This window comes from Dama dama, chromosome 17 (assembly GCF_033118175.1).
Source record: "Dama dama isolate Ldn47 chromosome 17, ASM3311817v1, whole genome shotgun sequence".
Classification (NCBI taxonomy): Eukaryota; Metazoa; Chordata; class Mammalia; order Artiodactyla; family Cervidae; genus Dama; species Dama dama.
Genome location: NC_083697.1, coordinates 69,641,187 through 69,657,679, shown reverse-complemented (window position 1 = coordinate 69,657,679; position 16,493 = coordinate 69,641,187). Strand labels below are relative to the sequence as shown.

The 16,493-nt window shown below is 40.2% G+C and overlaps 1 protein-coding gene and 1 non-coding gene across 8 annotated transcripts in view; one reads left to right on the top strand and one right to left on the bottom strand.

Moving 5' to 3' along the window:
- ATP10D (ATPase phospholipid transporting 10D (putative)) overlaps positions 1-16,493 on the bottom strand; it is a 134,502-nt gene that overhangs the window by 87,006 nt on the left and 31,003 nt on the right. For 6 of the 7 annotated variants that reach the window (XM_061164683.1, XM_061164687.1, XM_061164688.1 and 3 more), the window contains 2 exons: positions 13,246-13,572; positions 10,586-10,780 (listed from right to left, as the gene is read on the bottom strand). In XM_061164683.1, coding sequence (XP_061020666.1) covers positions 10,586-10,780; positions 13,246-13,572 — 522 coding nt within the window. Of the gene's footprint in view, positions 1-10,585; positions 10,781-13,245; positions 13,573-16,493 lie in introns of those variants that run through there. The other variant, XM_061164689.1, reaches the window with a different exon arrangement.
- On the top strand, positions 15,872-15,943 carry TRNAC-GCA (transfer RNA cysteine (anticodon GCA)). Its single transcript has one exon. It is a non-coding gene; the product is annotated as a tRNA-Cys (tRNA).

Below are 16,493 nucleotides of genomic sequence, written 5' to 3'. Positions count from 1 at the left end.
AGTATAGCCGCTATGGAAAACAGTGTGGAGATTTCTTAAAAAACTGGAAATAGAACTGCCATATGACCCAGCAATCCCACTTCTGGGCATACACACTGAGGAAACCAGATCTGAAAGAGACACGTGCACCCCAATGTTCATCGCAGCACTGTTTATAATAGCCAGGACATGGAAGCAACCTAGATGCCCATCAGCAGACGAATGGATAAGGAAGCTGTGGTACATATACACCATGGAATATTACTCAGCCATTAAAAAGAATTCATTTGAACCAGTCCTAATGAGATGGATGAAGCTGGAGCCCCTTATACAGAGTGAAGTAAGCCAGAAAGATAAAGAACATTACAGCATACTGACACATGTATATGGAATTTAGAAAGGTGATAACGATAACCCTATATGCAGAACAGAAAAAGAGACACAGAAATACAGAACAGACTTTTGAACTTTGTGGGAGAATGTGAGGGTGGGATATTTCAAAAGAACAGCATGTATACTATCTATGGTGAAACAGATCACCAGCCCAGGTGGGATGCACGAGACAAGTGCTCCGGCCTGGTGCACTGGGAAGACCCAGAGGAATCAGGTGGAGAGGGAGGTGGGAGGGGGGATCGGGATTGGGAATACATGTAAATCCATGGCTGATTCATATCAATGTATGACAAAACCCACTGGAAAAAAAAAAAAATAATAATAATAATAAAAAAAAATAGAGTGAGTCATGTGAAGTGGGATAGTGTACCTGTCAGAGTGACAGTGGGCGCATACCACCTCGGGTATGGGCCTGTACGATGTTTCACAACTGCAAGATAAGTGACAATGTTCACTGCCAATCTTAACTAGCTTTGAAACTTTATCAATGTGGTAGGCTCAAAATGAGTCTGTATTTCCTTCTTGGACAGAGAACTAAAACTAGTAGAAACTTTTTTCTTCCTCACAGTCTAAGTGTACAGCTAGAATTTCCAGCATCTACTTGTTATCTGTTGCTTCTGCATTACTCTCACTGGTAAGAATATAGCACTTATAATCCATCCGTCAGGCAAATTCAATCAGCTCAGTTCAGTCGCTCAGTTGTGTCCAACTTGTTGCGACCCCATGGACAGCAGCACGCCAGACCTCCCTGTATATCACCAACTCCCGGAATTGACTCAAACTCATGTCCACTGAGTCGGTGATGCCATCCAACCATCTCATCCTCTGTCATCCCCTTCTCCTCCTGCCTTCAATTTTTCCCAGCATCAGGGTCTTTTCAAATGAGTCAGTTCTTCGCAAAAGGTAGCCAAATTATTGGAGCTTCAGCTTCAGCATCAGTCCTTCCAGTGAACATTCAGGACTGATTTCCTTTAGGATTAACTGGTTGGATCTCCTTGCTGTCCAAGGGACTCTCAACAGTCTTCTCCAACACCACAGTTCAAAAGCATCAAGTCTTTGGCTCTCAACTTTCTTTATAGTCCAACTCTCACACCCATACATGATGACTGGGAAAACCATAGCTTTGACAAGATGGACCTTTGTTGACAAAGTAGTCTCTGCTTTTCAATATGCTATCTAGGTTGGTCATAACTTTTCTTCCAAGGAGTGTCTTTTCATTTCATGGCTGCAGTCACCATCTGCAGTGATTGTGGAGCCCCCAAAAATAAAGTCTATCACTGTTTCCCCATCTATTTGCCATGAAGTGATGGGACCGGATGCCATGATCTTAGTTTTCAGAATGTTGAGTTTTAAGCCAACTTTTTCACTCTCCTCTTTCACTTTCAAGAGGCTCTTTAGGTCTTTTGCACTTTCTGCCATAAGGGTGGTGTCATCTGCATATCTGAGGTTATTGAAATTTCTCCCAACAATCTTGATTCCAGCTTGTGCTTCATCCAGCCCAGCATTTCTCATGATGTACCCTGCATAAAAGTTAAATAAGCAGGGTAACAATACACAGGCTTGACGTACTCCTTTCCTGATTTGGAACCAGTCTGTTGTTCCATTTCCAGTTCTAACTGTTGCCTCCTGACCTGCATACAGATTTCTCAAGAGGCAGGTCAGGTGGTCTGGTAGTCCCATCTCTTGAAAAATTTTCCACATAACTTTATTGTGATCCACACAGTCAAAGGCTTTGGCATAGTCAATAAAGCAAAAGTAGATGTTTTTCTGGAACTCTCTTGATTTTTCGATGATCCAATGGATGTTGGCAATTTGGTCTCTGGTTCCTCTGCCTTTCCTAAATCCAGCTTGAACATCTGGAAGTTCACAGGTCACGTACTGTTGAAGCCTGGCTTGGAGAATTTTGAGCATTACTTTATTAGCGTGTGAGATGAGTGCAACTGTGCAGGAGATTGAGCATTGTTTGGCACTGCCTTACTTTGGGAGTGGAATGAAAACTGACCTTTTCCAGGTCCTGTGGCCACTGCTCAGTTTTCCAAATTTGCTGGCATATTGAGTGTGGCACTTTCAGAGAATCATCTTTTAGGATTTGAAATAGCTCAACTGGAATTCCATCACCTCCACTAGCTTTGTTTGTAGTGATGCTTCCTAAGGCCCACTTGACTTTGCATTCCAGGATGTCTGGCTCTAGGTTGGTGATCACACCATCATGATTATCTGGGTCATGAAGATCTTTTTTGGTACAGTTCTGTGTATTCTTGCCACCTCTTCTTAATATCCTCTGCTTCTGCTAGGTCCATACCATTTCTGTCCTTTATTGTGTCCATCTCTGCATGAAATACTCCCTTTGTATCTCTAATTTTCTTGAAGAGATCTCTAGAGTTTCCCATTCTATTGTTTTCCTCTATTTCTTTGCGCTGATCGCTGAGGAAGGCTACCCATTTTGCTTCTAGACCCATTTTGTTCGATATCACCCAGCTTTCATGTCAATACATAAGCACTGGAGAAAATTGGGAAGAACACATTAGATTATTAATAGTAATTCCACTGGTGGGAGTTGTCTGCAGAGAAGTGAAAAGGTGGAAAATGTGGACTGCTACTTCCTACTTTAACAAATCTAAAGAAAGCATGGGATTATGAATCAATTTTTCTTTTTGACGTTCATTAGTACTTCTCTGAAAATAACACTAAAAACAATTTATAATAATGAATATCACTGGCACAGAGCAGCTCAGATTTATTGGAGGCTTTATCAATTCCTAAATCATTTAATTTTTATATGAATGTTATATAGTTCGTACTATGAATGCACTATGCCCCACTCCCCCACTCTCATTTACAAATGAGAAAAACTGGCTTAGACATGTTAAGTAACTAGTTCAAGGTCACAGTTTCTAATATTTCTGGGATTTAAAACAAGGCAGGTAGCTCCAGAGTCCACCTCTCAAATACTGGACTTTACTCCCAGTTATAACAACTTACCAATGACCACCGAATAGAACACGGATTAACTATGTATTAGAAAGTGAATTTCAAGAACTACTTTGGAAAATGTCACACATAAATAAGGTTAATACTTTAGAAGGCCCTAATATTTAGTTTCAAGAATAATGAAAATACTAGGATGTATGAGATGTTAAAATATTAACATCAGCTAGTATTTTTAAACTCCCAACATCGCAGATGGCTCCGTGGGTAAAGACTCCGCCTGCAATGCAGGAGACATGGGAGATGCCGATTCAATTCCTGGGTTGGGAAGGTCTCCTGGAGAGGGAAACAGCAACCCACTCCAGTATTCTTGCCTGAAAAATCCCATGGACAGAGGAGCCTGGAGGACTGCAGTCCAAAGGGTCGCAAGAGTTAAACACAACTAAGACAAGGCGGGAGAAGAGGGGACGACAGAGGATGAGATGACTGGATGGCATCACCGACTCGATGGACATGAGTTTGGGTAAACTCCGGGAGGTGGTGATGGACAGGGAGGCCCGAGGTGCTGCAGTCCATGGGGTCGCAGAGTCGGACACGACTGAGTGACTGAACTGAACTGACTGAACCGAAACGCCACCGAAACGCCACCAATATGGTGATTTTGAAAGATCAGAAAACAATGTAAGTTCCTGGAGGGCAGGCGCTTTGTTTTTTGTTAAACCTCTAAATCTCTCAGTGCCTGCAACACAGTGGCACCTAAATCTGTCAGATGATTAATAGTTTTATTTTCAACACACTTCTAATATACTTGAAGCAAATATTAAAACCTTACCAAATGGCTGCCATTTTAAAGGCAATCTTAAGAATGTTAGGTTTTTGATAAGAGTTCATTCTAACTTAATTGACGTATAACAGGGTTTAAATGTTCACTCTCTGTTCTAGCATTTGTTATTTCCCAATGATACTTTCCCAAATAAAATTAAGCACCTTGTGAAAGACCATAGTCTGTCACAAATAAGAACCAAATTATCCGCATTAAAATGTTAACGCTTCTTGTAAAAGCTTGCAAAATTTAATGACCCCATATTTTCAACTTACTTTTATTGAGAAATAATTAGTACTTTAAGGTCATTTCTTTGTATTTCACAGGAATTTAAGTTAGTATATTAACTTAAATGAATAACAATAAATAGGCAATCTTTATTTCTCTATATTCTTACAGCTTGTTCCAAGAACAGTGAGGGACAGGAATTGGGATGTAAGTATTATTTCTTCTAAACACCAAAAACTAAGCAAATTACACAGAATAACAGTTAATAAATAAAAAAGAATTACCAGATTCTATTATGAAATGCAATCATAAAATGATATCTTGGTCTAGACTTTAAAACAACTGAAAAGAATATTGACTCTCATCTTCAAGTTTATATGCAAAATCATCTAAAACAGATCCAAAGGACACCTGAGAAAAAAATTATACCATGTCGCCCATTCAGTTCAGTTCAGTTGCTCAGTTGTGTCCGACTCTTTGTGACCCCATGAATTGCAGCACGCCAGGCCTCCTTGTCCATCAGAAACTCCCTGAGTTTACTCAAACTCATGCCCATCGAGTCAGTGATGCCATCCAGCCATCTCATCCTCTGTCGTCGTCTTCTCCTCCTGCCCCCAATCCCTCCCAGCATCAGGGTCCTTTCCAATGAGTCAACTCTTCACATGAGGTGGCCAAAGTATTGGAGTTTCAGCTTCAGCATCAGTCCTTCCAATGAACACCCAGGACTTATCTCCTTCAGGATGGACTGGTTGGATCTCCTTGCAGTCCAAGGGACTCTCAAGAGTCTTCTCCAGCACCACAGTTCAAAAGCATCAATTTTTCGGTGCTCAGCTTTCTTCACAGTCCAACTCTCACATCCATACATGACCACTGGAAAAACCATAGCCTTGCCCAGATGGACCTTTGTTGGCAAAGTAATGTCTCTGCTTTTTAATATGGTATCTAGGTTGGTCATAACTTTCCTTCCAAGGAGTAAGCGAAAATTTCATGACTGCAGTCACCATCTGCAGTGATTTTGGAGCCCAAAAAATCAGGACACTGTAATAAAGGGCTTCCCAAGTAGTGTGGTGATAAAGACCCTGCCTGCCAATGCAGGAGATGAGAGAGACGCGAGTTCGATCCCTATTTGGGAAGCTCCCCTGGAGGAGGACATGGCAACCCACTCCAGTACTCTTGCCTGGAGAATCTCATGGATAGAGGAGCCTGGCGGGCGGCGGGCAGCGGTCCACGGGCCACAGAGAGCGGAACACAACTGAGAGACCAGGCGCACAGTGCTCTACAAACCACTCAATTACTGGTTAAATGCCTTGATCGTGTAACAAATACAGACTCTAGCTTGCAGTTATCATCAACCTACAATAATTGTAGTAGCTAATTTTCACTTAGTGGGCTTCCTTGTTGGCTCAGATGGTAAAGAATCCACCTGCAATGCAGGAGACCCAGGTTCAATCCCTGGGTCGGGAAGATCCCCTGGAGGAGGGCATGGCAACCCACTCTAGTAGTCTTGCCTGGAAAATCCCATCGACAGAGGAGCTTAGTGGGCTACAGTCCATGCGGTCACAAAGAGTCAGACAGGGCCGAGTGACCGAGCACACTTCCTTAGCACTTAGAAAGGGGTAGGTGCTATGCTCACTGTTTGATGCTATTTTATTCATAATTAAAAAAACAAATTTAGCTAATTTACATAATTTTCCCAAGACTACACACACACTACTCGATATGAGAATCAGAACTAAAGCAAATATACAGTATCAACTCTAGACTCACACTAAAAATTAGAATTTATATACAAAAACTTGTATTTAAAAATATATAAGAAACATTCTTTCCATTTGCTAAATTTGACACTGAGTAATCTTAAAATTGGTCAAAATATGGATTTTGTTCATCAGACAATCACTGTAAAATTCTGCTTCCTATGGCTGTGTCTTGAAGGCAGGGATTGTACCAACATTTCATCTCTCCATCCCTGGCATATGAAAGCATTTAGACGTCACTGAATGATTCATCACACTGTTTCAGTAAAGTGCTCTATGACTTTAAAAATCATGGCCTTTTACTATTTTTTTATTTTTCTATACAACACATCATTTTTTTCTGGTTCCCCTTAGAATGTGTAAGAAAAAAGAGAATATTTTCTTATTTAAGTACAGTTCACAGCATCTTTGGGATTTCCCTGGTGACTCAGATGGTAAAGAATCTGCCTGCAATGAGAGAGACTGGGGTTCAATCCCTGGGTTGGGAAGATCCCCTAGAGAAGGGAATGGCAACCCACTCCAGTATTCTTGCCTGGAGAATTCCATGGACAGAGGAACCTGGCGGGCTACACAGTCCACAGGGTCACAAAGAGTGAGACAGGACTGAGCAACTAATACACACACACATAGCATACACAGCATCTTATAAAAGAGGGACAAAGTTACTTTGCTTCAATAAGTCTTTAAAACAAATTTTGGGAAAGCCACTGAAGAATTTTAATAACAAACAAAATTCATATTTCTCCATGTATCAGTTTAAGTATCACTTCTTCAGAGAAGCCTCCGCTAATCATTTGCTCATATAAAATGAAAGACAGCTCTATTGTCAGGACAAGGCTTTAAGTTATTTTTCTCCCAAAACAACAACAAAAATTATGTCATCTGGTTGAACTCAGTCACGTGAGCCTTAAATTTGTTCAGAATATACTTCTGTTCATTATAAAACTAGACTTTTAAATCGAGATATCTTTTATTCTGACTTGGAAACTAAAATATAACAGAAGGTTATTTTATAAGTTTGACAGATTAGGAATTACTGTCTTATGAAAGTTGGCTCTGTACCAGAGCACTGAAGTCAACCCAAGAAATATGCCACATGCTTTGGGATCTCAGAAGAGTACCACTTGTCAAACGGAGCCTGTGAAGTTTCTCCAAAGGCTGAAATAGGGGCCTACCTTTGGACTCAAAGCTCAGTCTTTTAGCTCGTCACATGTTCTCCCTTGAGGATTTAAGTCAAACTCCTAACTTCAGAATCACCTCTAAATGGACTGATGACTTGAAATTTCTCTCTGCAGCCTTCCCCTCCTTCCAGAACTTCTGTCATATGTTCCTATCTGCCCACTGGACACTCCTCTGGATGCCTGTCTTGCTACCACTTGTAGTTCATTCTACCTCAGATGAACTTAATGCTCCCTATTTCTATCAATGGTGTTTTTACCCTACAAAACTGAAAAAAAATCACAAAAGCTCACCAAATTCCACTGGGCCCTTCTTCACAGTATCTATTCTCTGAATTCCTTCCTGCACTTAGACGTCCTCCTGGTGGTGCCCTGGATTGATTAGTAGAGGCAGATCCATAAAGAAGCCATTCTTATGACCCGAATTGACCAATATTCCTTAAAGCACAACTTTTACTATGCTGTTTCTTGGCTCAAAACATGGATTCTGTACCACTCAAGGAAAATATCTGTGATGGTTAATTTTATGAGTCAACTTCACTGGTCGAAAGGATGCCCAGGGACCTGGTTAAATATTATTTCTAGGTGTCTCTGGGAGTGTTTCTGGAAGAGACGAGCATTTGAATTGGTGGAGTGAAGCAGATGGCCCTTCCCAGTATAGGTGGGCATCATCCAATTTGCTGAGGGCTTGAATAGAACAAAAAGGCGAAGGAAGGCTGAATTCACTCTCTGCCTGACTGATCCGGTACACTGGTCTGCCCTGCACATTCCTGGTTCTCAGGCCTACAGACCTGGATTGGAATCCACACCAAACTACACGACAGACAATTCTCTGGTAGGCTACCATCCACGGGGTCGCAAAGAACTGCAAAGGGACTTCTGAGCCTCCACAATCCCATGAGCCAATTCCTTATAAAAAAAATCTTGTTCCTATTGATTGTACTTCTCTGGAGAGCTCTTTTATTTAGTGCGTAAGCAGTAGCCTGGGCATGACATCCCTCCAAAGCAGACCTCTAACTCCCCTTTTATTTCTTATTGTTGTTATTTAGTTGCTAAGTCGTGTCTGATGCTTTGCAACCCAAGAACTGTGGCCTGCCGGGCTCCTCTGTCCATAGGCTTTCCCAGGCAAGAATGCTGGAATGGGTTGCCATTTCCTTCTCTGGGGCATCTTCCTGACCCAAGGATCGAACCCACATCTCCTGCATTGGCAGGTGAATTCTTTACCACCGAGTCCCCGGGGATCCCTTTATTTCTAATTACAGCCCTTTTACTGGGCCGCTACCCTCAGGCCAAATTAACACACTCATTATCCACAGAATACTGCATAAGCCTTCCAAACTCTGAAGTGAAAAAGTGACACCAAAACCTTATTTGTAAAGCAGTAAACACAATGAGAATTTCATAAATCTATCCTTAATGATAACTTTTTAAGAAGTAGATACATTTCTCATGAAAAGGAACTTCAGAGAATTAACCTTATAAATTTGTAACTGGCATTCACAAAAGCCACTTGAATAAGGACTTAAAAATATTGCTCCTTGAAAAGGGAACCCTCCTGCACTGTCAATGGGAATGTAAAGTAATGCAACCAGTATGGAGGTTCCTTAAAAAACTAAAAATAGAGCTGCCATATGATCCAGCAACCCCACTCTGAGGCATATATCCACAGAAAACAGTAATTTGAAAAGATACAACACACCCCAATGTTCACAGCAACACTCTTTACAACAGCCAAGAAATGGAAGCAACCCAAGCGTCTACTGACAAAAGAATGGATAAAGAAGGTAAAATATGTATATTCACACATACATATACACACAATGGAATACTACTAAGTCATTAAAAAGAATGAAATAATGCCATTTACAGCAACATGGAGGCAGGTAGAGATCACACTAAGTGAAGTCAGAAAGAAAAAGATATATCACTTATATATGGAATCTAAAATACAACACAAATGAATTTATCTGTGAAATAGAAACAGGCTCACAGACACAGAGAACAAACTTGTGGCTGCCAAGGGGAGGAGGGTGGGAGAAAAGAGGATTCAGAGTTTGAGATTGGCTGATACAAACTATTATTTATAGAATGGATAAATAACAAGGCCCCACTGTATAGCACAGGGAACTATATTTGATATTCTATAATAAATCACTTACCAACTGACCTACAAGGGAAGCACTATAATAAATCACAGTGGAAAAGAATATGAAAAACAACATCTGTATATGTATAACTGAATGTGCTGTACAGTAGAAGTTAACATAACTATAATAAATTAAAAAATATATTCTCCTCTTTGATATATTAATTCCATTCCTAATTATAATGGGGAAATAATCATAGATCTTCAATACTTCTGTATAAGAATACTCACATACATTCTCAAAATTATATAAATATGGGAAATGTTTAAATTATCTTAAAGTCATCTTATAGACAATGCAGCTATTAAAAGTGCTTTCTTGATGAATAAAGACATTGGAAATATTTATGATGTAAATTAGGCTAAAATCATAGAATAAAAACTATATATGTAGTACAATCCCAACTTTGTAAACTGTCCCACATTTCCCTACCACACACAATATGTATGACTTCAAGGAACACATCACAGCATTATAAATAGTTGTCTCTGGACACTAGCATTGAAATTTGTAAATGTAGTCATTAATATACAGCACAGTTAAACACTCACCTTAATGGACTTCATCTTGGCTACATAGGCTATTTCATAAATACTTGAAATACAAGTCTCCAACAGAGCAAGTATGCTCCTTATAAGTCCTCCTATTACGAACGCCCTCAGTTGCTGCTGCAACAGGAAGGGTTTTATAGGCTTCTTGCTTTGTTTACAAAAAAGAATGCACTTCTCTGTATCTCACAATTCCTTTCCTCCACAAGTAACTCACCTTCTCTCATATCCCATCTTGTTTTTCATATTTGTTCATATATTTCATATCCCATCCTCTTAATCCCAAATTGTAAATATCTAGGGTTAAAAGCTATCTGCTTGCTTTTCTTCTTTTGGTTTGAAGTTTAATTCTTTCAGCTCTACTTATACCTAAATTGTAGAAGCTTTTACTTTATCAACATCTGGGTTGACAATGGTTTAATTGTGTTTATTGTTTCCCTATGGTCCTGAATTAAATGCACTCTAGGATTTTAATAAATATTAGTTAAAAACACCACTCCACCTCCAAAAGTGTCCTAGTCACATGTAAGGGGTGGACAGTAACATTCTGCATGTTTCTAAATGATGCATGTATATTCCCCAGTATAGCTCCTGTTATACTTACCTACTATAAACTTTAGTTACTAGGTTGTTGATCTGTTTGTCAATTTTGTATTTTCGGTAATCTTCCAAGCCATCTTTAATTGCAATAATTGTAAGGACAACCACCAGAGGCAGCATAGTAATTTCCTTTTGGAAGGCTTCTACCAAAGGCACCCAGTTCAGAACAACTAGAAACAGGAAATATAAATTGGCGACTCTGAAACCCAAACACACACAAGGAGGTGTTAACAAAGCAAGCAAAGCCTGGAACAAAAGAGGCAAAAGACCTGATGCTGTTTTTCTACAAGTTTCTATCAGCTGATTTTGGATGCTACAAAACAGAACTAGTGAAATCTAACAAATCTGAATGAACAATTTATTATCCCTGCAGACATCTAGTTGGACATACTCTAATAAATGTGTAGTATCATTTATTAAATATATTATAGCCAATATTGCAGTGTGACCATTGTGAGTTGTGTAACATAATAAAGCACAATAGAAGTACTACTTTCATTTAAAAAGTTCAAAAAAGAGGAAATTTCCTTAAGAGGAAATTCAAAGTTAATGCATTGCAAAAACAAAAAATCAACTCTTAATTTTCCAAAGTTAACTTGATTGTCCAAACATTAGATTCAAACAAGATTCAAAATAATTAGAAAACCCTGAGGGTTTATTTTTCCCTGAGATCAACGCTTCCATTTCTGCTTTCACATTACTGAGAACTACATTTTAAGGAACTACTTCTCTCTTTTATGTAATCAAATATTTCCCACTGGACCCTAAGGCAAATGCAAGCAGCCTCTTTCCTTAAAACAAACAAACTAAATCTCAATTTTGCATGGTCCCTAGAATTTTTATCACAGATTTTTCCCACAGTCAAACTTCTCAAAATAATCTACACGTATTCCTCATTTCTCACCTCCAATTCCTCTTAAGCTGAAATTTTTGGCTACTTGCAACCCTTTTCACTTCTGCGGCTTCAATGATTTGCATGTACAGTTCAGTTCAGTCGCTCAGTCATGTCCGACTCTTTGCGACCCCACAGACTGCAGCACGCCGGGTTAACTGCATCTATATCTATAGGGCTGGGCCCTGAACTCTACTCAGGTTCCAGGTTCTAATTCTATTATGGGCACAACTGCAAACTCCATACAAGATAGAAATATCCATAGTATTTAAAACCATTAATTTGACAAATTCACATCTGTACTTTAACCATATCCACTGTTCCATAACTGCATGGAATATACAGAGAATAAAAAATGAGGGTGAATATATATGAAATGAATAAATACTGGAAAAAAATAACAATAAATGCTGAGAATCTCTATACTCACATTAGCATCTCAAACTCAACATTTACAAAAACAACATAATCTTTGAGCCAACCTTCTTTTTATTCCTGTCTTTCCTTTTTCTGTTAATCCTCCTGGTCATCATAACTCAATTTACTCACATCGTTTTTTCACTCCTTTCACTTAATCCCTTACATCCATCCATAGTATCTGTAATAGATTATCCTCTTTTTCATCCCCACATTGTTCTAAGTTCAGGTCTCTATTACAGCTTGCCAGGATATATCCAGGATATATCTTCCTAAATGTTCTGTCCTGCTTTCAATTATCCTCTAACGGTATCAGTCACAGAGGCCTACTTTCCAGGCCTCCAGCAAATCTTCAACGCCATTGCCATTCTGCTTTTCTTTGTATTCCTTCCTCCATCTGAAATGTGCTTTACAGACATCTCTGCCTTGAAAATCTCAACCTTCGTAATTAAGTTCACATGCCACTTTCCTTCTATTGCTCTGGCTAATAGCAGTATTTCTCTTTTTGAGGCTTCCATCTAAAGTTGGCAGCACCTTATAGCACTCATCACATCCACTGTGTCTTTTCATTGTACACACATCTTGCTGCCCTTGCTAAATATAAGGCTCCATAAGGAAAGAAGCTTCATGTAATCTTGCATTTCCTTCAATACTTAACCTGACAAAAGGGCTTCAACAAATACATATTACACTGAATTATATCTGCTTCACCTAATCTCACAGCTTACATCTGTATTTGCTTCAGAGCTCTATTTCCTCCTTTTATCACGAAGAAAAAGCTAGGAGCTAGTGGATAAGACTCCCTGCTCCCGATGCAAGGCGCCTGGGTTCAATCCCTGGTCAGGGTACAAGATCCCACATGCTGCAAATAAAGATTCCTTATGCCACAATGAAGATTTAAGATCCCATGTACTGTAACTAAGACCCAGAGTAGCCAAAGAAGTAAATAAATAAATATCTTTTAAAAAAGAAGAAAAGGCTATACAGATTTAAATACAGAATTAGCATTCTTTTAATGGGAAAGAACACAAAAGCAAGAGTGAATAGACTGAAGGTCATAGCCCCTCATTCACTTCTGGCAGGACATTGGTTAAACTACAGGGCCAAACTTAGTTTCCTCATCTGTAATACGAAGGTAACAATATCTTCTCTTGTCACGAGAAAGCATTTTATTAGTCCTAAAGTGTTACACGAATGTAAGGAGTCATCATTCCACAATGGACCCTACCAGAATCGTCAAAGATAATGTGGCAAGCGTTAGGCTTAGGTAACAGACATTATGAAAATGAAAAATCTTATATATCAGTCAGAATGACAAAGAACATTCTCAGTTTTTCCCCAAAAAATAAAAGTACCTGTGAAATTGTTCAAACAAATTTCTTGGCACAAAATTCAACAGCGTGTACTTTGTTGTCCGTATTCTGTTATTCACGTAGGTTCCAGAGAACTTTTCATACTCCTCCTTGAAGAGCTGGAGGTGGGGAACAACAACTCGATGCTTTCCTGCCAGTCTGGGGGTCTGGGAGGACTTGCCCCCGCAGGCAAGCAGAGAGGAATAACTGTATGGTCTCTCGTCATCGTCTGTGTTCGTACGGCCGATCAGCCGCTGCCAGTGATGCCTGGCCCATTGAAGAGGCTCGGTCATGTCCAAAATGCGGTGAGATCCAGGTTGCATAGGTGATCTGGCAAAACAAAGAAAAATCCATTAAAACAATTCTCATAAACTTCTGGAAAGTCTTAAAGAACAGTAATGTTAGTAAGATTAAACTTTTTCTATACTAAACAAATGACTCAACAGTTTATTTAGTATTGTTTTGCTGTTGAGTTGCTCAGTTGTGTCTGACTCTTTTGTGACCCCATGGACTGTAGCCTGCCAGGCTCCTCTGTCCATGGGATTTTCTGGGCAAGAATACTGGAGAGGGTTGCCATTTCTTCCTCCAAGGGATCTTTCCAACCCAGGGATCAAACCCATGTCTCCTACATTGTAGGTGGATGCTTTACCTCTGAGCCACCTGAGAAGACTTATTTAGCCTAACGGTATCAATATGAGAGGAAAACAAGTCACTAAAACTCCATTTTAACCAGATCTTAACGAAATAGAGCATACACCTTCTGCCTTGTGGGCTGATCACCTAAGCAACAAGAGACAGCACCCAAAAGGCCACTCCATAAGTTGAGGCAAAAACTTTGTGCTTCATGTATACAAGTCTCAATTTATCTAATCAACTTTCTCATCCTTGCAAGGGGATTGTCACACATGTCAGGAGACTGTTGGGAGGATTAAAGGAATAACACACAAATCACCTAGCATGAAGTCTGATACAGAGGAAGCAATCAGTAAAGCCCATGCAGATTTACAAAAACAGCCACAAATGTTTTCCATCCCTGTAGTCACATCCCTTTAGCCGTGGAGGGGTGAAGTCTTTCTCTACCTGCCGAAGCCTGGCTTGGTCTCGTGGCTTGCTTTGCCTAATGGGACACTAGCAAACCTGATACACGCAGAGGCTTGCAAAGTGCCTGCTCATGCGGAACCTTAACCACTCCTTTCCCACTGCTCTCGAGAACCCTGCGGCCACTGCCACGCGTCCAGCCCAGGCTGGCAGTACCCGTGATGATGAGTACCCATGACCCCTTTAGCAACCATTGCTCCTATCGACACAGGGGTGAGGCCACTCAGAGCCAGCAGGCTGACACCACCTGAGTGTGCCCAGATGACACAATCTAGAGTAGAGACGAGCTGTCCCAACTGAACTCAACCCCCACTGCCAATCCACCACACTGGGAGGCAATAAAAGTTATACCACCGAGTTTTGGGGTGGTTTGATAGAAAACAAAAATCTCTTATATCTCTTCCCTTATTTCCCCTATTTTCGAAGAAATTCAGCCCTTCCTAGAACATGAGCTCATTAAGAAAAAAAAATCTAAAGTTCATTAAGAGCACACCCTGCTCCAAGCACTTTGCAAAAAGTATTTAAGGAGATCAAAATAGTCAATCCTAAAGGAAATCAGTCCTGAATATCCATTGGAAGGACTGATGCTGAAGCTGAAACTCCAATACTTTGGCCACCTGATTCGAAGAACTGACTCACTGGGAAAGACCCTGATGCTGGGAAAGACTGAAGGCAGAAGACAGGGACGACAGAGGATGAGATGGTTGGATGGCATCAGCAACTCGATGGACATGAATTTGAGCAAGCTCCAGGAGTTGGTGATGGACAGGGAAGCCTGGTGTGCTGCAGTCCATGGGGTCACAAAGAGTCAGAAACGACTGGGTGACTGAACTTATTTAGCATTTACACAAATCTTATGTCAGTCAGGAAATAGGTTTAGGGAAGTTAAGTGACGCTGAAATTTACGTGGTTAGCATGTAGGTAAGGTTGATTCAAATCAAATCTTTCCAGCTTATTCTGTGTTTAACTGTTAATGTGCTTCATTTAGCTTCACACCCAGAGTAGCTGGCACTTAGTAGATAGCCAGTAAAGGCTCACTGAGTAGACGAGAAGTGTGGAGGGCAAGGTCTGGAAGCCTTGCTGTCTATTCTTGCATTATCAATGTCATTGCGTTTACTTGATCATTTTAGAATGGTGTTCACTTCTGTAGATCTTGAGTAAATCTGTGGGTGTGTCCTGATCATCTGTATTGGTAATAAAACTCCCCTGATGAATCGGATTCAGGTGGTCCGTGACCACATCTGCAGAAAAACTAGGTTATGTGGTAGAAAGTACATGAGGTTAGAAATACAGAGACCTGGATCCTCATTTCCAGAATCTCAGGGCCTAGGTGAGGCAATAGGCATGTAAATATATAAATGCAATCCCAAATGCAAAACAGTCTTCAAGGTAATGAAGTAGTTTGGGCAAATTCTTTAAGCTTCCTTCCTTCCTAAGCTTCATTTTAAGTTTATAACATGTCTATTATTTTCTCTAAAGTATTATAACTAATCAGATAGAGAAATTATCCCCCTAAGGATATTAAAGGGCTTCCCTGGTGGCTCAGAGGTTAAAGTGTCTGCCTGCAATGCAGGAGACCTGGGTTCGATCCCTGGGTAGGGAAGATCCCCTGGAGAAAGAAATGGCAACCCATTCCAGTACTCTTGCGTGGAGAATCCCCATGGGTGGAGGAGCATGGTGGGCTACAGTCCACGGGGTCACAAAGAGTCAGACACGACTGAGCGAGCTCTCTCTCTGAAGGATATTAAAATTATATCCAGCTTTCATGGATCTGAAATCATAAATTAATACGTAGTAGCACTGGAAGATTTGGTCCTATTCTAGTAATTCTAGTGAATCAATATTTTTAATAACCCCTTCGGCTAATACACCTATTTACTCTATATTGGTCCTTAAGCAATCCACGGGATTACAGGTATGCACCATCACTATCACTGTACTTATACAAAACAAGTTGAATCACAAATAACCTCACAAGAATTCATCAGATCTTTAAAACTTAAAACAATAAACACAAGTAAGAGGCAGAAACTCCCCTTTAATGGGAAGAACACAAGAGCCTTCAAATGTGTGTATTTGTGCCTGAATATTGGACCCATAATACACAGCATCTACTATCAGAGAAAACGGCCAAAAAGTCAGTTTCATCAGCT